At 52.9% G+C, this 24801-nt stretch overlaps 9 protein-coding genes across 9 annotated transcripts; 4 read left to right on the forward strand and 5 right to left on the reverse strand.

Moving 5' to 3' along the window:
• Positions 1-1838: 1838 nt before the first annotated feature.
• Positions 1839-3146, forward strand: ACET3X_007103 (uncharacterized protein; the record flags this gene model as incomplete). Its single annotated transcript, XM_069453306.1, has 1 exon — positions 1839-3146. One exon carries the CDS (start codon positions 1839-1841, stop codon positions 3144-3146), a length of 1308 nt encoding a protein of 435 aa, XP_069305871.1.
• Positions 3147-6452: 3306 nt separating this feature from the next.
• ACET3X_007104 (uncharacterized protein) lies at positions 6453-10138 on the reverse strand (the record flags this gene model as incomplete). The annotated part of the gene is made up of 4 exons (XM_069453307.1): positions 6453-6752; positions 6802-9916; positions 9969-10000; positions 10052-10138. 4 exons carry the CDS (start codon positions 10136-10138, stop codon positions 6453-6455), a joined length of 3534 nt encoding a protein of 1177 aa, XP_069305872.1.
• A 1359-nt stretch (positions 10139-11497) lies between these two features.
• ACET3X_007105 (uncharacterized protein) lies at positions 11498-12286 on the reverse strand (the record flags this gene model as incomplete). Its single annotated transcript, XM_069453309.1, has 1 exon — positions 11498-12286. One exon carries the CDS (start codon positions 12284-12286, stop codon positions 11498-11500), a length of 789 nt encoding a protein of 262 aa, XP_069305873.1.
• An 808-nt stretch (positions 12287-13094) lies between these two features.
• Positions 13095-13934, forward strand: ACET3X_007106 (uncharacterized protein; the record flags this gene model as incomplete). Its single annotated transcript, XM_069453310.1, has 1 exon — positions 13095-13934. One exon carries the CDS (start codon positions 13095-13097, stop codon positions 13932-13934), a length of 840 nt encoding a protein of 279 aa, XP_069305874.1.
• Positions 13935-14292: 358 nt separating this feature from the next.
• ACET3X_007107 (uncharacterized protein) lies at positions 14293-15715 on the reverse strand (the record flags this gene model as incomplete). Its single annotated transcript, XM_069453311.1, has 2 exons — positions 14293-15505; positions 15648-15715. 2 exons carry the CDS (start codon positions 15713-15715, stop codon positions 14293-14295), a joined length of 1281 nt encoding a protein of 426 aa, XP_069305875.1.
• Positions 15716-16249: 534 nt separating this feature from the next.
• ACET3X_007108 (uncharacterized protein) lies at positions 16250-18460 on the reverse strand (the record flags this gene model as incomplete). Its single annotated transcript, XM_069453312.1, has 4 exons — positions 16250-16594; positions 16644-17471; positions 17530-18299; positions 18358-18460. The coding sequence occupies 4 exons, from the start codon at positions 18458-18460 to the stop codon at positions 16250-16252; spliced, it is 2046 nt and encodes a 681-aa protein (XP_069305876.1).
• Positions 18461-19190: 730 nt separating this feature from the next.
• ACET3X_007109 (uncharacterized protein) lies at positions 19191-20703 on the forward strand (the record flags this gene model as incomplete). Its single annotated transcript, XM_069453313.1, has 6 exons — positions 19191-19259; positions 19346-19487; positions 19557-19582; positions 19644-20286; positions 20335-20593; positions 20643-20703. The coding sequence occupies 6 exons, from the start codon at positions 19191-19193 to the stop codon at positions 20701-20703; spliced, it is 1200 nt and encodes a 399-aa protein (XP_069305877.1).
• A 360-nt stretch (positions 20704-21063) lies between these two features.
• On the reverse strand, positions 21064-22034 carry ACET3X_007110 (uncharacterized protein; the record flags this gene model as incomplete). Its single annotated transcript, XM_069453314.1, has 3 exons — positions 21064-21302; positions 21352-21875; positions 21925-22034. The coding sequence occupies 3 exons, from the start codon at positions 22032-22034 to the stop codon at positions 21064-21066; spliced, it is 873 nt and encodes a 290-aa protein (XP_069305878.1).
• A 711-nt stretch (positions 22035-22745) lies between these two features.
• Positions 22746-23593, forward strand: ACET3X_007111 (uncharacterized protein; the record flags this gene model as incomplete). The annotated part of the gene is made up of 3 exons (XM_069453315.1): positions 22746-22846; positions 22913-23373; positions 23439-23593. 3 exons carry the CDS (start codon positions 22746-22748, stop codon positions 23591-23593), a joined length of 717 nt encoding a protein of 238 aa, XP_069305879.1.
• Between the last annotated feature and the right edge of the window lie 1208 nt (positions 23594-24801).

The raw sequence follows: 24801 nt of genomic DNA on the forward strand, positions 1-24801 counted from the left end.
TTCACGGCGCCACGGATTTCATAAAAAAAGTATTGGCCCCCTTGGGCATTGCGTCTTAATTGCACCTTGGGCTCTCACTGCACGTCCGGCGTTTTGGATACAGGCCCGTGTTGCGAGACATTTTCCTAGCCGTGCCATTCGGCACCCTTCTTGCTTACTACATGGATACCACGTTCTCCTAATCATGTCGCGCCATGTGCCGACGGCGAACCACATGCCTCCTCTCTTCTTATCTTGTCATTGCTATCACTATATTTTCTGTCGGCCCTCTCTGGCCTTTTGCAATGTTGGCATGAGGGACAATGTCCAGTATACGAGCGAGTCAATCAATCCTTACGCACCCGGGACCGACACGTTGTCCCCTCCCGGGTCGCCACAATTCTTCTGTTGAGCTCATTGTTGTATTGCGCGACCTCCGCGCCGAACGAGACCATTTCCATGGCCAATCAATCTGCGCGGATCTGCGGTACAGTATCACGCATGAGCACCCCATATGCAATGCCGTTTTTCGCCAATCGCCCTGGGCTTACGGCCTCTGCGATGCCATCAATCACAGTTCACATAGCCCTCGAACCACCAAGCGCGAGTCAGGCCAATCAAGCGAGCCGCCAATCCGCCATGTATATTGGGGCCTGACTCCCTTGTATATCAGCCTCGCACTAACAACCAGGTAAACGAGCGTACATGGTCAAGGCACCTCTGTTCACGCCTCGTGATAGGACGCCAGCAGTCAAGCTCCAGTCTTGTCATGCAGTACATGCTAGCATGTGCACCGGGCCTAATACTCAACCTGGGAACAAGGACCTTGTCGTATAGCCCTCGAGATGTGGCCGTCTTACTACACCTCCGATCATGCTGAGGGACGGGCCGTGGCATGTTCAACGCCTCGTAAGCTTAGATGCATTCGTCTACCCACGCCTCTCTCTCTTCTCTCTCAGCCACCACAACAATAACCAAATCTCTTTCATACACTGAGACCCAGCCGGTGCAGCGCTTCTCATGTAGCCAACAGCACAGCCGCGGCCTGCGCCAATGTGTATCCCGATCGCCAAATAACCGAGACTGTCATGTATGGGCACCTGATATGCGTCAAGCTCCGCACTGATCATCTGCAGCCAACCGGGTAACGCGTCTTCTAGAAGGCATTCAGCCTGACTACCTTGACGGTTCAACCGAAAACTGAGCCACATCGACGCAGCAATAGCGCCAGCGCCCTCTGTCATGCGTGTGATTGTGCACCGACCCTCCCAGGCTCTTTCGAGATTCCTTGCCACACTCTTAAGACTTAGTACGACCGAGTTTAGAGGGACAGTCTTGACAACATGGTGTGCTTTGGTTGATATCTTTGTGGTGATTTGCTACCCCAGGCAGAGGTAAGACGCCTACCGGTGCGCACCCCTGCAACTACCGCACCATCCCTTGCTCTTGTTGCCTCAAACCATCACATGAGCGATCTGCGGTATAGAGGCGCTTGTAATAGCACGTGCAGAGATGCAGAGCGGCTCCTTTCGGTTCATCGATTAGACGACCTGCTTTCGTGTCAAGTCATACCTGTGCTAACTTGGTACACGACCGCGAGCGGGTCTCACTATCAATCGTTGAATCTAGTCGGCAGGGGGCTACGCGGAAGGCAGGGTTCCAATGCAGACGTGAATAGCTCATCACATCTGGACGTTTCGTGAAGAAATGAGGTGCGCAAGCGATGACTTCGCGGTCAGGATGATGAGTGGTTCGCGGCTCGGCGTCATCGTTTGTGCGCTCGGCCCGGTGGTCGCTTCCTTATTCGGCGTTGGTAGCCGCGACTTTCTTTCGTCAGCCCCAACCATCAATCTCCAGCCATGTCGATTGACATCAATTGGGACACCATCACAGGCGGCGCAGAAGGCTCCGCGCGTGCAGAAAAGATACGCGCCTTCATTCACGACCGGTTCCAGCAGGTGACGCTGCCACGATTCATTCGCTCCGTTCACGTGCATTCCTTCGACTTCGGCAGCGTACCCCCGGAAATTGAGATTAAAGACATATGCGACCCACTACCGGACTTTTACGAAGACGATGAGGACTATCCAGACGAGCAAGGGGACGACCTGGGCGAAGAAGACACTGAGCATGCCGCCAAATCACGCGATTCCAGCAACCCACCTAGTCAGTCACCAAGGGATAGCCATCCCAGGGAACGAGTCCGAGAAGCAGACTTGGAGGAACACACTCCCAACCAGAACAGATTGCGCCCTTTTCAACCTCTTGCTAGACCGTCCACCCAGCGCTCGTCATTGGCTCCCAACGAGCTAGGCAGCCCGTTCTTTCATGGAGCTCTCACTCCAGGCATCCCTGGTGGCACCTCCAACATGAACTACTTCCATCTGCCTTTGAGCGCAGGTCTCTCTGGTGCTACAACGCCTCTGGCTGCTGTAGCTGGCGCGCAATTGCATAATTGGCTTGACGACCGTCACAGCCGGCCGAGTACGCCAACGAATATGCGTCTGCGGAACGCCGCGTCCATGAACTCGCTAACCCTCACACCACAATCCCACCCGGATCCCAGCTCAAGACCCTCTTCCAGGCACCAACAGGACGACGGGAAGAAACAGTCCTTTGCCGGATCAGATGACAGTCACTCCCAGCATAGCTTTGGGCGGATACCGTCTGCATCTCCTCACCGCATGCGTGAGAAGAGCCCCGATGACATACAGGTCGTGACCCATGTGCAATACTCTGGCGACATCAAAATGTCCCTGACTGCCGAGATCCTTCTCGACTACCCCATGCCGAGCTTTGTCGGCATTCCCCTCAAGCTGAACATCACCGGTCTCACTTTCGATGGTGTTGCAATCTTGGCATACATCAAGAAGAGAGCACACTTTTGCTTCCTGTCACCGGATGATGCAGATGCTCTGGTTGGCGGGGAGAACGGTTTCAACGGTCTCCAGACAGACTCACAAGGCCAAAACCCACGTCCCGTGCAACGACCCAAGATCGGAGGACTGCTGGAACACATCAAAGTCGAAAGCGAGATAGGTGGCCAAGGCAGCGGTAAACAGGTCCTCAAGAATGTTGGGAAGGTGGAGTCATTCGTACTGGAGCAAGTCAGGCGCATATTTGAAGATGAATTTGTCTACCCAAGCTTCTGGACGTTCCTGGTCTAGAGCATTGAAGGCCGCGTCCCGCAAAAAGTGGGTGGACGTGTAATCACATGTGTTGTATGCACCCGCGGCCAACAGCCTCAACAACGGAACCGGGATGTGACATTACGCATCGGCATTCTTCGCCGCCCACGAAGGATGGGATTTAACGTGGGCACGACATACATGACCTATCCATTGTCGAATTCATTACACAGCATGCATGTGTGCGCTTGCGGGGTTACACAGACGCGTTTATCATCACTTGGTTGACAAGGCTGGCATCTCACAGCAGCAACTTACTCTTGAAGCAAGCCTATCCGCCCTAGTCGATACAAGGGTAATACTGCAGAAAATCCAGGAACGTGGGTTGCCGTTCCATTACATGCGGGTGCAAGCAGAAGCGATGGGGGACAGCATTTTGACAGCTACGTTACTGACAGCGGGAGTGACGGAATCAGACCACGTTGGTAGCGCTTAAAGAGGAAGAAACTAGTGGGTTTGGATGCTCTTTTGAGCCTTCAGTGCGAGTGTTACCGGCCTGTCAAAATCAAGTACCCGCCGGCATCGGCATCGGGCCCATTCAGGCAGTCTTGCACCACAGTTGTGTCCCGTCTACTAGCGCATATACGACCAACCTTGTTATCATGTGTGTTGGTCATCGATGTTGCATCCTGCCCGTCTCTCCGCGCGATTCCCGTTTCCGTCGCGATTGCGCTGGCTCGTTGCGCCTTGCTAGCATACAGCAGTGCATTCTGGACGACACTACCAATATACGATGCTGTGCATTTGACTTCACCGGTCATTGAAACACCCTCCCAGCGACTGACCAGTGATGTCGGAGCACGACGAGCGGACCCAACAGATTTCATACAAGATTCTGACTTCTTCCTGATCGGTCACTGCAGCACAGCGCATCGATACTAAAGCGCCGCAGTAGCCAATTGAAGTATGCCAGCAACCGAGACATGCTTGCACAATACCACTACATGTGTTCAGATGAACTTTATGACTTTTTGCCATCACTAAAGACGAGCAGCACGTCGACATCCTTGGACACCACAAAATCCCAACACATGCGATCTATTCTTGGATCATTACAAGACAAAGTTTCCATAGTCCTTGAGACGGGGCATAACCATGCTCCATTGTCCGTGCAATATTGCCATGTCCTCTGCGTTTATTGTCACATATAGCTTGTCAGAGTTATAGTACCAGCTCCGGGCTGGTAGGGATCGCGACGCTGTTCTATGTCTTGCATGGTTAGGGACGCCGGACTTCCGATGACTGCTTTTGGCTGACCTGCACGGGCCTGCAGATATGATGCCGAAGTTTTGACGGTGGCTTTCTCTGCCCTGGTTGACCTGAAACGTCGGGGCTATCGAGGTGGTACGAGGATGTGGAATGTGGAAAGCATGTGCAAAAAAAAGCATGTGATTAGTGTTGATCTCGAGTGACCAAGAAGCTAACGTGATGCCTGGAATTGCGAATGTGCCGCTGATGGTGTGTCTGGAGCATGTTTGCATGATTGGTTGTCCGTTCTGTGGGTTTGGCATGTGAATGCCGCTGCGACGAGCCGGCTCCTTCAACACTGGAAGCTGCGATGAACACACCGCTCAACTCCAAGCAACGAACTGCTTCTAGCTTTGGGATCGAAGCGTATAGGAAGAAATTGCATCACCCGCATGGGTTCTTTCACCTAGGAAAGTGTTGTTTTCGTGGTTCCTCAATCCGCATCAGCCTTGGTGTGTTGTAAGATCTTGTTTACTATCTACTAACTCTCGACAGCCTCTGCAATCAGTAGCGAATCATTCGATCCGATACATCATCGTGCCTGCTGGTTAAAGCTCACTGATCATGGACGTAAACTAGCAAATGGCGTTCCTTGCTCCCCACCTTACAACCCCACCTTACAACCCCACCTTACAACCCCACCCACACTCACCTCCACCAATGCACAACGCGTCCTGAAGCTACTCAATCCACCCGTGAGGCTGCGCGGCCTCGTACACCATGCTCGCGTTGCTCAGAATTGGAAACTACCTATATCCTACAGCCTCAAATGCTACCAGTATGAAGGTCTGCCTTCAGCCACTTGTATATGTCTGTTAGAGCTCTTGCCAAATTCAAGTAATGGCGTCATGCGTCGTTCCTGAGGGCGATTAAGCTGGAAGACGCACCTTCCTCCAATGCTCTGCCATACCCAAGGAGAAGTACTGATTCTCTATTCCAGGACCACTATCTCACAAAGGGACGGGCTCAAAATCTTTGTCGACTACAACAGTGGATTCAACCCGCCATTTCACCATCGTCTGCGACGATCGCCTCGTCAGGGTCAATAGCAGTCTTCGGGATGCACTCCTCATGCTCTTCCCACACTCGACCTGCGGTAAATTCTCTCCCAGATTTAGCACAAAATCTCTCTTGAAATCTTTACACGGTTTCTCCGCCTTCATCAACCTCCTACAAAAAATCCACCGGTTTTTCAATCACGCACCAACTTGGCCGAATCATCCATCCTTGTCGCATCCCCTACTTTTTTTCAACAGCCGCATACAACCCCACCACAGAACCGACTTTCCGCTCAAGACAATCATCTTCCAAAGACGATATCATAGATTGACACGCCGCCACTGCTCTTCTTTCTCGCTTGAAAGTGCCTACCCCATGAGACTAACCGACCGTGGTGCAAGAAAGCGCGAGAGGATACAAGTGTACCAACATGGAACAGCCGTATGTAGACAACGAGAATAGTAAAGCCTTGCCTGATTCATATCCAAAACTTCATCGCACTGACGTCACAGCAAAGAGATGGGAGGAAAGCGAATTGAGTAGTGCGCAGCAGCCAAGACAGCACTGCAAGATGAGTTGATTTATCCCAATCCCTTCCCTGATATTTTGTTGCCTGGTTAAAATGAAATAAAAAATTCCAAAAAAAAGACATCCCATGTCTTCTCCTCATATCAACACCAAGGCAAGCAATTCCATCAAGATGGCCAAATACCAAAGCCCTCCCAGATCCAAGTTTTGAGCAATGAAGAACGCCAAAACGCGCACCCAAATGTTTTGCGGTTCTCAAAAAAAGAGAAAAAGAAAAAAGGGAAGCTGTGCTTCCATGTATCCCCACCAGCGCCATGCTTGCTATGTACATTTGCTGCTTGCAAAAAAAAAAGTGGGAAGAAGGACAAAAACCCGTCGAACCAAGGACGTGATTAGAAAACTAGCGATTAGGTGGTATCGTGCGTAGGACATGAACAAGGAACTTCGTAGACAGAGTTGCAAAAGATCAAACAAATAGCGTTATGCAGACAGACGGCAATGTCACTGCCGCTACGCCGGCGGCGGCGGCGGCGGCGAACTCGTAGGTGATATCGCAGGCGATTCATCCACACGACGGTTGTCGCTCGTGCTCGTGCCAGAAGCAATGGTAAAAGGCGCTGTGTCGTTTGCTCCGGGGGCAGGGGCTACCACTGCGCCGTTTGTTTTCGGGGCCAGTTTCGCAGAACCAGGCGGCGTTGAATCCGAATCCTCTTCTGGAATCGTGGGGCAGTATGTTTTGAGGACGTGTTTGAGGGCCGGCCGGCGGATGGGTTTCGAGAGGAAGAAGTCCATGCCTGAGTCGAGGCATTCCTGTGATATATTAGTATCTGGGTAGTCAGAATGGCAGTGGATTACACACCTTCACGTTGCTCTCCTCCGCGTACGCTGTCAAAGCGACAATGGGAGCTGAGAAGCCAGACTGTCGGATGAGTCGTGTTGATTGCAGGCCATCCAGGTTAGGCATCTGGACGTCCATGAAGATGAGATTGTATGGAGCTTGACGTTCCATACTCTCCATGACCTTGTCGAGTGCTTCCTGGCCGTCCTTTGCGACAGTCACATCGTACACATCCTCCAGCTTCAACATGCGCAATACGACCTCTTGGTTGGTCTTGTTGTCCTCAGCGACGAGCACCTTGACCTTGTCTCCCCGTTTTGTTGCTTCGGCTTCCACCCGCTTCATCGCTGCGACCTGCGAGTTTGGCGATTCTAGTGGCGCGTTCGAAGCGAAGAAAGGCTGACTAAGACCGACAAGACGGGGTTGATTGTCGTTGTCGAAGGCTACTGGCCCTTGCGGAGCATTAGCAACGGTGTTCCCATTGACCATCGGACCACTTGTGGCGGATTGTATGGAGCGGGCCGAAAGCGCGTCGTCATGTGAGCGGCCTCGCGGCGGCTCGTCAATCGACAAACTCCTGCGCGGTGTCCCGGTTTCCAGGTTCACGTTCCTTGAGCTTGCTGTACTGTCGGCCCGACTCGTGAGATGCTTCAGCGGTATTACCATGGTAAACACACTTCCGTGTCCGACCTCACTCTTGAGACCAATTGTACCCTTCATCAGGCCTGCAAGTTGCGAGCAGATGCTCAGCCCGAGACCTGTGCCTCCAAACTTCTTGCTGAGTCCCAGATCACCCTGGACAAAAGGCTCGAAAATCTTGGAATGCAGATTGTCAGGTATACCAGGACCAGTATCCTCCACCTCAAATTCGAATGACAGCCAGCGTCCGGGTGGCGGTGTTGCAGCTCGCTCTTGTGCCATGTATCGGGCGAAAGCGTCTCCTTTGCCCATGACGTTGATGACATTGGCAGTCCCGTAGTTGTGGTCTGGTGGTGTGGCAATTGAAACGGATCCTACCTCTGACGCAGAGGCCTTCATGCGAGTTTTTGAATTACGCGTCGAGCTTTGTCGTGATTGTAGGGAAGCTTTGCGGCTGTCAGACATGTGGGCTTCTCCAGGGCAGCGGATGGTGAGCGTGACAGAACCACCCTGTGGGGTGAACTTGAGACTGTTTGAAACCAGGTTGATGACGACTTGGAGTATCCGATGTTGATCCCCGTACAAGACCATGTCCTTGAGTCGGCCCAGTCCGAAAGGTCCAAGGTCGCGTAGCTCGTTGGGCCGTCCGTTGTCGTCCAGATTGTTCTCGTACGGGCCCTCAAATTCGACAGCGAGCTTGATGCCACCCTCTCTTGCTTGCTTCTCGAAAATAGCCAAGACTTGCGAGCTGATGTCACGCAGCCGGAACTCCTTCTCGTCTAGACTCAGCTGCTGACCAACCTGATTTTTGCTGAACGTCAAGAGGTCTGTGAGTAGGTTGAGCAGCAAGTCTCCGCTCTTGTAGATGATGCCTAACGACCGTCTCAACTTGACTGGGTCGTCTTCCGACATGCATACAGCGCACATGCCCAGAATACCGTTCAGTGGCGTCTTCAACTCGTGCGAGATGTTCGCGATGAACAACGTCTTGCTTTCGTTGGCTGCCTCGGCCGCTTTTTTGCTCTGTTCGAGCTCAGCCGTTCTTTGTGCCACTCTCTCCTCCAACTTTTCGTACTGCATCATCAGCTCGTCCGTCATCTCGTTGAAGGTGGTTGTCAAGTCGGTGAGCTCGTCGTGGATGAAGTGCTTGCGGTCCTTGACCTTGCCCGGAATGCGAAACTGTCTCCGCCTCTCTGCCTCTTTCTTCTCTGCACGGTTGAGTTTTGCGTTCCTCCGATAGTGGATGATTTGACCGAAAAATCCTTCTTTACGGGCAAGTGCCCCGTCTTCCAAATTATCATTGGCACCATCGTTTTGCGAGCTGAAATCGTCGTCCTCGAACGTGTGGGGCGCTACGGTTTTCTTCGTGGCGTCTCGAAGTCTTCGGATCGGCAGACTAGAGAAATGTGCTACAGGAAATGTGAGGAGTAACATGGCACCCAGCGTGCCAAACACACATGCAATGATGACGTTGCGAAGGTGGTAGATGGGACCCCAGACTTCATCATGAGTCTGCTCTACGACAATCATCCAGTCGACCATAGGACTGTTGATGACAGCGTATCCAACGGCGACATTGTCGCCATCCTCATTGCTGGTAGAGATGATGCTTCCGGCATTGTTGGTGGCGCCGGTCGGCTCGGTGAAGCCCTTGCGTACAGCGGGATATCTGCTCCAGGGAAATGGCGGCGGATCGAGAGCAGTATCGTATTGGCCGTGTCTCTGCACTTCTTGTCGCTGCGTTGGCGGGGCAAGATAGCGCACCTGTACGTCATCGGGAGCGCTAGGGTTTGCAGCATCGTACTTGTACTCGGCGGGGAAGGTATTGGTGGCATGGTTCGGGCCGAAAAGTAGAGTAAGACCGCTGTCGTCGAGACCCTCTACGGCATTGACAACATTGGTGATGAGTGATGCATCCAAGACAGCTGTCAGCCATCCCAAGGTATCAATGTTGGACGTGTTGTTGATGATGGGAATGGTAATCGACACGAGGCTGAGTGTTTCGTTGACGCGGTATGGCCCGGACAAGAGGTAACTAGTGTTGTCGATGGTCCTGCCTTCGTAGTCTGCCTTGTACGTGTTGACGGTGTCGTTGTATGTTGTGGTCTGTACAGTGAACTTTGGGTAGAGGTCTGGGATGAAGCCGTACTCAGGGTCGCCTAGCGTAGCATTCTGTCCGTTAGGCTTGAGTATGGGCAGCACAACGTCCCTCATACTGTATGCAGTCCGAGTGAAGATGGAGCGCTCGGAGGAGTTGAAGGGGTATATCTGGGCTTGAATAGCCACACGGGTGCGCATGTCGCCGGAGAAGATGGCATCGTAGTCTTCCCCGACCCGGGACCAGTTCTCGTCTGATGTGTTTCCATTGTAGTACCGGCCGAGGGCAGACTGTGGAGAGAGGCGATTGGCAGCCTGTTGAGTGAGGATTTGCATGAGGGCCAGATTTGACGACAGCTGGGCGGCTTTGAGAGAGGCTGTCAGCGTGAGGCGAGTCGACCTAAGCAGACGGTTAGCAGGGCACGTCCATGGTAGGAGATGGCGCGGTTTACCGTATGCCCAAGACGAAGTTGTGGTTGGTGAGCTGCGGCAGTTAGTGCGGGTACGGACGAGTGTATACAGCGTTGGTAGGTACCCATGTTGCGACCGCTACGACAGCCAGCCCTATCATGGAAGCCAGCAGAACCAGACATCCCAACTGCTCACGGATGGGAATCCGCATCTTGACCATAGCCCTGCGAGGCGTCGCAGGCTATACGTCCGACGTGCTGCTGGAGGGAGCAACGCAGCCCGCAGACAGGGAAAAAGTGCGCAGTCGGGGCGGATCTCACGCAGCTGTGCTAGCAGTACCGGCGAGCTGACAGACGCGAACGACGGGTGTGGTCGGGGCGTGTGTAGGATGTGTGTATCCCATTCCTCACAGTGGGCTACCGGCGGAGACGGAGACGCGGACGGAGATTTTGCAGGCGTGTTGCGGACGATCAGAGGGAGATCTCGATGCAGTCTGGGGGGTGCGAGTCGCAGAGGGCAGGCGAGGTGGAGTGAATGCACGGCAGAGGCTACTACGCCCGAAGCAGCAAGACAGGTTCGGCTTTGGGTTCTACAGGGTATTGTTGCTTTTTGGCAGCAGGTACCGTACGATTCTTGCGTGCGCGAAAAGAGAGGACGAGCTGGAGCGCTCTGGCGGGCGGACTCAGGTGGGGATGAATTAGTGAGTGGGTGGCAGAGGAGCGACTCGGCCTGGGAAGCTCAGCGCACGTCGCGTCCGCGGTCGTGGAAAAGGACTGAGGGCGGACCTCCCGGGGAGAGATTGGCAGCCGCTCCCTTTGGGTTAGTCGCGCACCGCTGAACATGGGCTGACAGCTTGCGGCGCAGACCCCCCGGCTTGGGCTCGCCACAGCTTGCCAGTGCTCGGCTGCATCGACTGAGCACATTACCCTGTAGAGGCAAGAGTGCAATCTGGACGCGCAACCCTCCGAGCCACACACTCACCCGCCGCCATGTTGCGCTGCAGCACCAAGAGTGTTGTGCGTCTTGCCCGGCTCACTCCCCACCAGCAAACACGAGTTCAGGCCACTTGGCAGGCGGGGATGGCCTTGTCGTCTTTTTTACGGGCCCCGACTCCACTTGCTCTTTTGATCGGCAGATTGACTGAATCCGTTGCGATCCAGACTTTCACCCCAGTCGGGCTCGTCTAGGGGTCCCGTCTTGCCGCCGAGGCATGAGGCAACACTGACATGCACTTGCGCTGCTTGCATGAACAAAGAAAAAAAAAGACGTCTACAACACCAACTTGTCAACGGCTGCTAGGTGCTTGCTAACAGCCGCTCAAACGGTCCGCGCCGCTGTCTTGAGTAGTGCGCCTGGCCGAGTCGAGTCGCCTTTCTAGTCAGTCTCATGACACGCAAACCACCCGCCCGGTACACGATGCCCCGGATCGACCACCCTCTAGTCTTTAGGTACCTTCTCGGCCCTTCCACACGTGGCGTAAGCACAGCAATGTGAGCTTTCGCATGGTTCACCTCTAGCAATACGTCTTCCTCGAACTCGCTCATCAACGACATGTACTGTATTGTCCTGCTCAGTTGCCCACTGTTGAATGGCCTGCTGTCGAGTCCCTATGCAGCGGCGGCAGCGGCATGCCTCCTGTCACCGACCCTACCCTCACCATCCCGTCCATCTTCGGATTTGTATAGTTCCTGCCCATTCTCTTGAAGAAGGTGATGACAACCATGGTGCCACAGACGACTCTGTCAATCCCGCCCGGTGTCAGAGTCAGCCCGTCGCGAAATACAGTCATCTCACCAACCTCAGCGCCTCGGAGAGCCAGCACACCTTTGTCTGAAAACGTAAAGCGCGCAATGACCCTGCTGGAGCCTTTCTCGTACATGCCCACTGCGACCGGTCGCATCTCGAGCACCCAGACGTATGTCTTGTCTCCGACCATGAGACTCCAGTCTTCAAAGTTCAGCGACTCCATCTTGTATCTTGTACACAAGCCGTCCTCCGAGGTATAATCGAAATGCGCGCGCGGCCGCCAAGGGAACCCTCCGTCGTTGTCATATGAAAGAGCAGCTATATTGCGCTGGCGCATATCCTGCGACGTGTGCAGCACCTCCATCTCGGGCTTCTTCGAGAAGACGCGGAAGCTATTCGTTGTGATTCTGTAAGAAGAGACGACCGGCGCATCGTAGGCAGCGAGCATCTGTATCTTGCGATCATACTGGCGAAGATGGTAGGTAACGAGGGGCCCGTCGTATGCGCTGTCATCGTAGGCCGGAGCCGTCTCAGCCTCGTGGTAGCTCGGAAGCTCGTCATCGTGCGCGGCGTCTAACAAGTCGAGAGCGTCTGCGCGCCGTATAGCTGACATTGTGCATTTGGCCGTCTAGTATGCTGTCGGTCAGAAGGCGCCGGCATATATACCCTCGCTGAATGCATTGCACCCGTGTGGAATGCGACATTCATTGCGCGTGTGAGCAGTCCGTTGGCCTATGACGAGGACAAGACTAGGACGAGACTGGTGCCGAGCCTGTCCAATAGCTGTGTTAGCCATTGCTACACGCGTGAAACTGGCCTGCCGTGCAAACAGCCTCCATCACACGTGATGCAAACGACGTTGAATGGGCGCATCTTGACTGCAACATGAAGTTCATGGAATGCAGACGCGTGAAACCTTGTGGAGAAGAGGTTTGACGCGTGAGGTGTCCATGTAATAGCGATAACCTTCCTTCCCCACTCACCGCTAGCGTCTGGTCCATGCACTCAAACCTTCTGCAGATGTCAAGAGCTACCAACACAACCAATCCATCTGAAGTCATGGGCTTGCGAAGAAGTCATTCATCGATAGTCACGTGCTCTGCACAGTGGGCGAGGTTCGTGTTTCATCAACTCGGCGTTGTGCCTACCGACTGGCTGCAAAAAGCAATATGCGTCAGAATGGCTCATACATCTCTAAACTGATTTGGTAAGGCGCAGCAGCAAGTGCAGCCCTGAGTCGCTACCATTCTCCATTCTCAGCCTACGCGCCAAGCTCTCAAGATCTTACATACATAAATCTATACCAGTGACACGTATTTTGCTGCAATCATCACAGCTTCCAAGTTCACACTCGTTCTTTCCCACGCTCGTTTTCGCAACAAGCCAACATTACCAGTTCACTCATTCCTGCCGTCTCCAAAATGACAGAATCAACACCCCTCGTCTTCTACGACATCTCTTCACCAATACAACCCCGCACTTACGCGCCCAACCCCTCCAAAGCCCGTCTCGCCCTCTGCTTCAAAAAAGTCCCATTCAGAACAACATGGGTCGACTTACTAGACATCTCCACCGTCCGCACGGGGCTCAATTGCCCAGCCACACGCAAGCTCGACGACGGCTCAGACTTCCACACCCTCCCCATGCTCCAAGACCCATCCAATAACAACAAAGTCATCGGCGACAGTTTCGACATTGCAAACTACCTCGAAGACACGTATCCAGACTCTGGTGGCTGTCTCTTTCCCAAAGAGTCCAAAGGCACGGGACTAGACTACCAGAGTCCGAATAAAGATACACTCTTCTTTGCGCCTCTGACGCTAAACGAGGGTGCAAAGAATGCGGCTTATGCAAACTTCAATACCCACGTTGATGCCACGTTTTCGGCACATGTCATACTCGTGTCGCAGTACATGCCGTTTAATCCTGAGACTGCAGATGCGGTCAAGGCGCAGATGTGTAAGCGAGCGCATCTGGAGTCTTGGGATAGTGTGTCTCTGCAAGGCGAGGCTAGGGAACAGGTCAGGGCGGCGTTCAAGGTGGCGCTCAAGTCGTTAGCCGACTTCTTTGTGGTGAATGAAGGGGGTCCGTTTTTGGAGGGCGAGAAGGCGAATTATGCGGATTTGATTGTGGGTGGGTGGCTGAATATGATGGCGAAGTGTATGCCAAAGGAGGAATGGGAGGACTTTAGGGAGTGGCATGGGGGTGTGTTTGGGAGGCTGCATGATGTCTTGCAGGAGAGGTATTTTGAATGTGTATGACAGGGAGGAGCAGCTAGAATGCCGGCTTGATTCAGATTCAACCCGATGTGATGTCGTTCGATATCCAGTTCAATACCAGTATTGACTCATTGATCGACTGATTTCTGTGTGTACTCGTGCTTTCTTGACTCACCTCTACATCTCATCACGCTGTCACTATATGCATGAGGGATGAAGATGTTGTGTACGTATTCTCCGCATGTGCCACAGGACTATTGAGGCGTTTCGTAGATACCAAGTGCTATGCGGCCCCGAACACCATGACCACTGATCGTTGGAGTACCATGTAGCGGCTTCCTGGACGACGGTCGCCGATGTGACATGTCCGAAGCTCTGACATGAGAAGTTTGCGAAGACATTAGAGAAAGCCGTCTACATGAAGGCCATAAGTATCGTCGCTAATGCTGTCGTGATATGTACCAAAATCCCAGGTTATGTGATCACTGAAGTAGGGTGGGGTCCCTTGTGTGTGGAAACCGGAGGCGTATGACATGGGAACATCCCTGGTGGGGCCTGTTAAGCCCGCCAAAGCTTCCAAAAACACCTTGTCCTGGTCGTTCTCCCACTCTTCTCTCTCTGCGGTCTTTTCTGCATCGTCTGTCAAGTCATCGCAAATTGAGAAGCCAATAGGAAATGTGTCCAGATCGTCATGGTGCGCAATAAAGCCCATACGGCGATGGTCTTTCTTCACCTTCCAAATCCACTTTCTCTGCCAGTCGACCGATGAGAGCGTGTAGTAGTCCGAGACGTCATATTCTTGTGCCCCTTCGGTGTCCCAGGCAAGTATGGTCACCTTGACACCTTCCATGAGTAGCTTGTCAACCACCGTTCGTGATCGCTCAAGGGCTGGCATGCAGTAGATGAAGAAGGCATGCCACGTGAGTAGAATTGTCAGTTCGAAACCCTTCTTAACGCGCACGTCCAAGAGTACTTCAAGATGGTGTTGAAAATTGTCAAGGCCAGCCAAACTCTGGAGGTTGTTGTTTCTCTGTTTGCCTTGTTCAATGAGAACTTCATGACAAAAGGGAACTATAAGACGCCGGATGTGATCGAGAGGCTTGACACCGAGGTGGAAGTGATCCCGAGATACCAGGGCAGTGAGGTCTTCAAAGTGGTCAGGCTCTACCGAAAGTGATCGGGTGTTACGATAGTATGCTTTGACAACCTCGATGGCGACGTCCATTCCGACGCACTGATGGTCCGCCCAGCACGGAAGCTCCCACCAATCGAAGCAACGGCAACCATCTTGCGTGCAAGGTATGGCCCAAGGCACGGCTTTGGGCCCCTCCCACCGCCTATGACGGAACCGTGGGAATGAAGCCGGTTCACGTGAATTTCCCGAAGTGCTCCCGTATAGGGCCACGTCATCGAAGGCGAGGCGGAGCATTAGGCCGTCCCAGACGTAGTTGTAGACCATCTCGCGGAGCTCGCACGGTAGAGTGGTGTAGAACTTGTTGGCGAAGGTACGGCATAGCTTCATGGCAACGGGGCGGCTGAGCTTGTGACATTCAATGTCTATGTCTGTTCGCCTGGTCTTCGGCTTCGCGACTTCGTCTTCCAACTGGCCAAGCCTGCGTCGGAGGTTAGTTATCCTTTCTCGCGCAATCACTCCAGAACAACAAGACTTAGTTTACTTGAACTGATATTACTTCCGTGAGCAGCCTATAAGACATGAGCAATGTTTAAGAGTTGTCTAGAGTTCTCGTCACTGACCTGTCAAGGTTCGCCTCGGCAGCCCCAAGCGTGGGCTCGTTATGGTTGAGCAAGATCGCGCCCGCCATCTTTGTTGTTTGCGCGCCGACGATAAGGTACTGAATATGTCTGCGTAGAAAGTATTGGGGACAGCGGGCGTGGGGTAACGCGAACGAGGGTTCGCGCTAGTGACACGCTAACCGTGATTGCTAGTGCAGGTGTCACCAAAGAGGACATAGCTCAGTGACGTAGCGTAGAGATCACGTTCGCAGAGTCACGTACGATATGTCGCCCTCAAAATCCAGTCTCTCAGTGCTGTGTTATCAGCAGCGATGCTCATTTCCCCATTTCCTGGAGTATATTACATACTCGACGGCCAATATGTCCTCGCAGCCGAAAGTCAGGCCTTTAACGGAGGATGAAATCCGCCTATTGTCAGTTCTACCTGCACCGTTCCACCCTCTGTAGACAGCTCTTGAGCATAGCGCTGGCCAAGCCTGTTTCGAACGATTCTCGTTTACTACAGACGGAGCAAAGTGCTCTAGTTTCCGGGTATGAACTGTTTGAATTTTATTGTGTTAGAAACATATATACACTGACGCGCTTCACCGTTGCTGGGCTGGTCAGGCGTCGTAAGGGTCGTCTGTTCTTATGATGTAGATCTCGCCAACGAGAACAACCAGACCAACGAGCATGGTAATCGCGATGATGGGCAGATTGACGCGTGCGAATTCTAAACCGCCGACACGGATGTGTTTTCTGCCCAGGATGTCGCGCCAAAGCATGCCTGCTAGCGATGCACTGAAGGCCAGACTGAAAGCGCCAAAATTGACGCCAATCGCCATGCTGTAAATCGTGCCCCAAAAGGTTCGATCGGAGATTGGGTCGCCATTCAGACGGTGAATTTCTTGCCACGCCTGGATCACCCTGGAAATGAGTATTGTAGTGCCAATGTTGGTACCAGCGAACTACTCAAACGTTAGTTATTGGCATCCTGCGATGGTATCGAAAACTCACATTGCACAATATTACTGAGACAAAGCCCATACCGCCGATTGCACCAACTGTGCCAGTCTTCTCAACCCAGTGATCCCACCCATGTGCGAAAACCGGAACCCAGCCCTTGGTGACCAGAGCCTGAACCAGTACGAACATGCAGAATGCGAAGGGGACCAGCGCCAAGGGAAGGTGGTGAAAAACGGTCATGGTCGTCGGGAACGTCTCCTGTGCCCATCGATATGTGTCTGCGATGAGCGACGCTAGGGTCGTCGGCATTGTCTCCTTGCTTGGCTCCAACGTCTTTTCTTCCTGCGACCCGGGTTCAACTTTCATCATTTCGTGTGTTCTCCCACTCAGAATGTGACTGGAGGCCTCGGCCAAGGTGTGGGGCTTTTCGTCGGAGTTCTGGCTCGTTTTTTGGTCTGATTGGGGGGCAATTCCATCCGCGTCCTCCTGTATGACAGATTTCCTCCTTGTCTCCCTTTCGGCGAGTGCGGTCTCTGCTCTCCGTCGGCCCTCGTGAGCGATCTTGCGCGTCTCTGCTCTACCAAGCCACCCCATTGTGAGATCGAAAATGATCATGACGAATGAAGCGGGTAGTGTGACCCAGAACACCGGGCGTTCGTGCGTGCCTTGAGCAGTAGCGTTGATTACCAAGACGGCAACGAGTGTAGCTGCCATGATTGCTGCGCCGAAAATTGCGCCTTTCTTATCCAAGAAAGGATTCAAAACTTCTTCGAGGGACATCTTCTTTTCTTGTTCGTCGTCGCTGCTGTTGGGGTCGCCCTCGCTCTCTTCAGGCCCACTTTTGGCGAAAGGAATATTGGGGTTGACTGGCTTCTTATTCTGTGGAAGAAAACTGGGTCAGCATATACAGAATACAACTCTCTCTCCAGGCGCTTACCTTGAGCTCATCGGGAAGATCCTCTATCTTGATGGTTGCAGGGATAAGAGCCTCATCATGGAAGATGATGTACAGCAAGAACGGATATAGCACGACTCCTGTAACAAGAACCGGAACAATAATGTTCGCCGTATACTTGATGAATGTGATCTCAAACGCGCCAGCCAGAACAAGGTTGGTAGGGTTGGAAGACACCAGTATTGCGGATGCGATGTTTGCGACTGAGAATTGCGTGAAGATCCAAGCTCTGGGGTGCTTGATGTTGCTTGATACGCGCGTCATATATGACAAGAAGGCAGTACCAGATAGGATGATCGGATCATTTCCAATGCAAGCTGTGAGAAGGAAGAAGAAGGCATACAGGTAGAAGAAAAGCCGGTGGCCGACTTTCCCTCCTTTCTGCAGGACTTTGAAAGCCAGCCATCTGATGAGACCGGAGGCGTCAACCGAGATGGCAATGTAAGCAAGAGAGAGAAAGAAGAGCATGATATCGTATGGCACGATACCCTGATCGCCAAGAGTGCCGCCTCTTACTTCCTTCGCGCCTATAGCAAGGATAGCGAGCAGAAAGAGGTCTGCTATCAGCGGAGCTGTAATGAAGTTCATTGGGAAGTCGAATCGCACGAAACGTCCAGGCTTGCCATTGCGCACTCTAGTCGGATGTTGTGGCGGCGGTATGATGCGCAACGCACTCATGGTCTTGAGGAACGGGGTCCATATTATCCGCGGGAGATAGATGGGGATGTGGAAAGGAAACAGAACATTGATGTCTATATGCGTTGATGATTAGTTGAGAGTTCGCGACCTCAGTATGCAGATTCTACTTACTTGTCAAAACAAAGACAATCAGTGTCACTATAGAGCGCCATTCTCTGATTTTGCTAGTATCAAGGTCTGGCCTTTCCGATTGGGTGGCTCGCTCAGAGATCATGTCGCGTCCTGGGGCAATGCTTGGGGGCCGCCGTGCAGATTGCTTTTGAAGCCAGAAAAAAATCCAGGAGATATCTTGACGGTTAAAATGCGCCAAATCAGGCTTTGGTTAGGCCCGATTGAAGAGTGCATGTATACGCTAGACGTTGCAGGCGATCTGTGAGCCGGTGCCTGGAGCTTAGTCGTGACCGTGAGTTTCAGTGCCGATGCCGAGATATTGCTTGTGCCATGTGCGAAATGACCCGCGACATGACCCTGGCGGCAGGCAAGTGAGGCTCTTTGTACTGCCCTGTTAAGTGCAGGCTAAGAGGCGGTGTTGTAAAAAGGCTTGCTGCCCAGGATGACAAGATGATGGCATCTCGGCGCCGGTTGGCCGCTAACGACCAGCCCCACCCGTAATCCAAACTGGTTCAGTCGGTGGTAGGTCATGCCCTCTACTCAGCCTGTCGCCTTATGCAACTGCAACAGGCGAACGCCATATAGTTCACCGGTGGATTGCATTACTCCAGATTATTGGAGGTCCACAACACACATGGAGCGCCTTACTGACCGGAGGCGTACCCGTATGCGCAGTGCGCATTACCTATGCTGCTACTCTCCCTTCGCGATAGTCTGCTCAGTAGAGTCTTCATCCCACCCGCCTTTGCTCGTACTATGTGAGCATGTCGGCAACTCGCGCGCTGTCCACTCTTGTGACGCAAAGTGTTGCGACAGCTACTTCAACAGCTACAATGTCTAGCCCTGCAGTGCACGTCGTTTGCGCCTGGCCAATTTCATCCAACTATGGCGCAGGATCGCGTGTAAGTACACCACCCCCATACTAGCATACCCGTGTTGAGCGGGTCTGGACGTCTGGGCCTATCAGAAAACTGATGCATGAGTACAGATTCTGTACTATGTCCTGGTTGCGGCATGTGTAACTTTTCGCAAAGCCGAATGGCTGCGAAATACGTGCCTTGCTGCCGTCTTGATTCTGCCGGCCATTTCTGCTCTCCAAGCCCTCGTGCTCGCTTCGGCGCATACGAATGGTCAGTACAACAGCCACCAAGAACGTCAAGAACACCCAAGAAACGCGAATCTAACGACGAACCATGCAGGCGGCGTTGATATGGATATATACGGAGTAAGTTCTTGGTATCCAAGATGCGCGTGCGACGTCCACTGATGTCATGTTCGCTGTGTAGGCTTTCCAGTTCTGCGCAATCGGGATTTTGGCTGCCCCTCTTACCGTGAGGCTGTCGCGGACCTACTTCCAGTCTCCAGGGCGCAACATTATATTTCTCTGGACGATACTGATATTGATGGGACTATTGGCCCTCTGCGTGGAGTTCTACCGCGTCACTTCAACGGCATGCAGCAGCGACGATGATGGGAACCCTTTTTACGGCACCACCGACTTTCCATACGAGCATGCTAGATGCAACTTGAAGTGCTCCGAAAGCGAGGGTCCGAGATCCCCTATGCGGGGAGGGTCCGCTGCCGACGTCTATGTGATTCCCGTGCCGCGCATCCTATCCTTCAACGCCGCCATGCTACTCTCTGCCGGGTTCTGCATTCCCGCGATATTGTCTCTGATATTTACCTGGGATAAAATTCTGGAGGTCAACTGGAAGCGACGAAGGCCTGTCGAGCCTCTGAATGCTCGGATTGAGGGTGCGAATATGACCGTTGGAGAGCTGAAAGGCATTAACAACGTCGTGAGGAAATTCTTGGGCGTCATCGAAATCCCGTTGTTCGGCGGGGTGATTCTTACGATCATCGGGGTTGGCGAAGCAAACTTCTTCAGCCCGCAAGTACAATTTATGACTGAGCCCATGGCTTCAATTGGTAAGCAGAGAGTCACAGCGATGTGCCAGTTTCTAACATGTTCATTAGGACAATGGTCACCGTTAGCTGGAACCACCATGGCTGCACTAGGTTCTCTATATATCCTGTGGTCAACCAACGGCAATGACGTCCCAAAAGAGAAACTCGCGGATCATTCCGAGAACTCTGGTTCACCCAGCAGTAGTGAGCGACAGCCTCCCCCAGGGCATCCATCGCCTGTATATCTTGACCCCAACAGAGGTTTAGAGGACGGTCTGGGCATTCGATCAGAGTCACCCAACGCTTTCGAATTGACCCCGACTATCACGTACCCCGACTCTGAACGCAATACGGGGTTTGCCTCTCAAGCAAATCAGCAAGATACTCACCAAGCCGACCAACCGACAGCTGGCAGAAACCGTATACGTCATTGGTTAACGTCAGCTGGAAATTATCTTGGGGACGCAGCACATGAAAGGCTCGACCCAGACCATGAACGATGTGACGAGGACACTCAGAGATTTCCAGAGGTTCCTGGCGAGATTCTACGTAACCCCGATCTAGAACGAACCAGCCGCACATACAGCCAAATTCGTGAAGAAAAGGCAAACAGCATTTACGCGGCAAGCATTATATCATCACCAGGGCTCGAAGCTAGTTCGTCTCCACCGCCCACGTCTCCACCACCACACCAAGAAACTCCGCGTCCTGACACTAGTCCTTCTCGACGGCCGCTACGGCGAGACACGCTAGAAGTGCCAAAAGAAGGGCATCGAAGGAGCGAAAGTCGCTGATCGTTTACAAACCAAACCAGGCTTCCGAGACTGTCAGATGTGAGGGTACACTATGCCCTACACCCACTGCCCAGATGCCCTCAACGCTCGGACCGAAGTCATCGGTGCGATAGTTCCTCTCTGGTGTATCCTTCTTCGAGCTCGTCGGCATGGTACTGACGCCAAATACGTTGGTCCATTGTTTCAGCGTCTCATCATAGTTCTTCGGGCTAAGTGTTCCGTCTACAGAGCCATGCCAGAATTCTGGATGAGTCAGTAGTGGTTCGAATGCGCCTTGATGTCCACAACTTACGCATACGCGGGCGTGTTCCGTTATATCCTGGGTACATTCCCCTGACTACGTCGCCCCAGTGTTGCGCAGTCGAAATAGATTGTCCGCTGGAGCAAGTGTTGTTCCACGCTGCCGCTGCCCCGGAGGCGGAGACGAAACACCCAGCTGGCACGCCAGAGTACAGTGACACCGCACTGATGAGCTCGGGATAAGTGGCAGCGAGGACATTGCTCATCATGCCACCAGAGGAACCACCAGTGACGAAAACCTTCTTAGGATCGATCTTGTACTTGTCGATTGCATACGTGATCATGTTCGCAATAGCGTTCGAATCGCCGCCGCCGTTATGCGACAACGAGGCCTTGCTGGACACATCCCAGCACTCGGTTGTCGAGCTTGGCCAGACTGTCACGTAGCCTTTGGTGTCCGAACCTTTCTTCCAGGGGATCAGGGAGTTCTGGAAGTACTTCTGCGCCGATGACTGACACGAGTGGATTGCTACGACCAGCGCGTCGCTCTTGACTTGATCTGGTACATATACCCACCTTTCATGTGGTGTTAGCTAGACGTAAGAGATGGATGGGTATTACGTACATGCCAGGCTTCGCGCGCGCACTTCCGCCATAGTTCGAGACTTGGGTCAATTGCGCAGCGAAAGCACCGGACGCAAGAGCGAGGCTTGCGGCAAGAAATTGAATACGCATCTTAGGGGAGCTGAAGGTAGTCGAAAGCGGTGAAGAGGTTCACTCTGGAACTTGATGGTTATATGCCCATTTACGTTCGACTCCTCCGCATCGTCAGGTGGGGTCGGCTGTTATTCGTGGAACCTGAGCTATCCGTGCCATCACCCGTACTCTGAATACAGTTGCGCCACGTGAGGAACGATGTTCATCAGAGCGTGTTGTTAGATAGATCCGGGTAAAGAGCAAGGTGTTCGCAATCAAGCTTCATACCAAGCATTCTCGCATATTACCCGCATTTCTACTACCCTGCACTCTACGCCTATCACTTCCCGACTGTTAGTGCGAAAGGCAATGTGCGCATGTTACTGGCTGTTGTATTGTCAGAGTTTGATGAGGTCGTTGTAGATGCCGAACAAAGCTATACGTCAGGTGCAGCGGTAGAAGAACGTCGCATGACCTGAGAGCGATGGTAATATAGAGATAAACCGATCCGCGATAGTTGCTGACTTTGGCTCCGGGCAGAAGGGTACCTGTGCGGATGTTTGGTACGTTATATGCGCAGGCATTGGCGATACCTATGTGGGGAAGCTTTCATGGAGCTCACACTCATCGTCAATCATCTCTTGCCAACTAGTAGTTGAATCAAATCTAGGTGTAATCTGCCACAACCCGAGTCAAGTGCACCTTCCATATTTCGCTCCTCCATACAATCTCATAGCGGAGACATCTGAGATGTGGAACTTCCTTGCATTCACCGCTGTACTCCTCGCCCGTCGTGTTTCCGCCCACGGAGGTGCTCTGAATTATACTGTCGACGAGAGATGGTATCCAGGGTACGATCAAGTCACTTCAGTCCTTCTAAATAGTGGCCATCGCGACCCACCTAACAACACCCGTAGCTACGACCCCTATGGCGATGAAGCCATGCAAGATGCCGCCCCATGGATGCCACAACGAAAATGGATATCCAACAACCCCATCTTCGAAACCACCAACGCATCCCTCTCCTGCAACACACCCGGTACCCCCGCCCGCGCTTACATACCTATCCGCGCAGGCGAAAACATAACCGCCGTGTACGCGTACTGGGTGCACACCGTCGGTCCCATGATTGCATGGATGGCGTACTGCGACAACGCCGACAACGACTGCACGACCTTTTCCAGCGAAACGGCAGATTGGTTCAAGATTGGGGAGAAGGGGTTATTGGAGGGAAGCATCGAAACCGGAGAGTGGTTCCAGAAGGCGTTTAGCATGTGGGATGGGAGCCCGAGCTTGTGGAGTGAGATGGTGCCGGTGGGGTTGAAGGCGGGGAGGTATTTGGTGAGGCATGAGATAATCAGTCTGCATTCGGCGAATAGTACGTACATGGTTCTTTCCTCGTTGGAGGTGCGTGTAGAGTGCTAACAGATCGTACCTGCCTAGAACCGCAGTTTTACCCCGAATGTGCGCATCTAGAAGTCATCAATGATAAGAAAGGCACGATTCCTGACAAAGAATACATGGTCAAGATTCCTGGCGTGTGGAATATGGATCGTACGTATACGGACGACTGGAACGAGTCTGCCGCTAAGCACTAGTAGAACCAGAGATAAACATCGATATCTATAGCCCCGAGGTCTCGACGAAGACGGTATACAATATTCCGGGCCCACCCATTTGGTCGGTAGAGGCATAGGTCGCGATGTGGAACGATCCATAGACTCGGTCACCGCAGGCAAGAGTGTCGACGTGCAAAGGCCCGGAATTAGAACTGTGTCAATTGAGAATCTGCACATCAAAATTCATATATCCTCTGTGGCGCAATTGGCTAGCGCGTCTGACTGTTACAGCTTGCAGTAGCAGTCCATCAGGAGGTTGGAAGTTCGAGCCTTCCCGGAGGAGCTGAATTTTTGGCCGTTTGTGCGGACGGGGCGGTAAGGTTGCATAGGCTGGCGACGGCAATATATTTTTGAATGCTAGAGTTGTGGGTAACGGCATGGAGGAAGCCGCTGCGGAGGATCCACATGGGGCATGCGCTTACATAAAGGGCATACGTCATCGGCTAGCGTGCTTGACGCGCTCCTGTCCGCCTTTCCTTTCCGCAGTAACACGCATCAGCACATGCACAACGCGTCGAAGACAGCAGCTCGTATGAGATAATGCGACAATGATTGTGTTTTTCCAATGCGTCAACTTTTTGTCATTTTGCAGGTTTTAGTTGCGTGACGGCGCGGACTGATCGTAACATGAGCATCGAGGGGCTTATCGCAGCTTCCGATTTATGCAAGTGCCGGGCACGTAACGATTCCACCACAGATTTCGTGCTCGTCTCCGAATCCATCACTGTCCCCAGCGATCAGGCGTATGTGTACCCTACAGGTTTGCTGCGCGAACGGCCTTTCCGCCGATGCCCGTCTCGCCGCCCCTCACACTATTCCAACCTCTGGGACTCACCCTACCCATTATGTCGTCTTCCTCATTAGCCCTCGAGGCGACTCTGACTCCTTGTCTCTGAGTATGTTTCCAATGGAGCTGAGTTGCAGGCATCTCGACGGGTACTTGCTGATCTGCAACCTCGCCATTATCCGTACAAGCAGACAGCGACTCGGGGTTTTCGGACGGAAGAAGGGTTGCGACAGAAGGCGTTGTCGGTGTCGCTTCCGCGGATGGCAATAAATCAGATGCTGGCTTTGTAGGTCTGTGATAATCCTTAACGGGGCATGTTAGCTTGACTGATGGTCTAGTGTATGGCGCTCGATACGCGGAACATAAGCCATATGATCCAGCTGCAACACCTACAATGTCT

The sequence above is a fragment of the Alternaria dauci genome, chromosome 6, assembly GCF_042100115.1.
Source record: "Alternaria dauci strain A2016 chromosome 6, whole genome shotgun sequence".
In the NCBI taxonomy this organism is placed as follows: Eukaryota; Fungi; Ascomycota; class Dothideomycetes; order Pleosporales; family Pleosporaceae; genus Alternaria; species Alternaria dauci.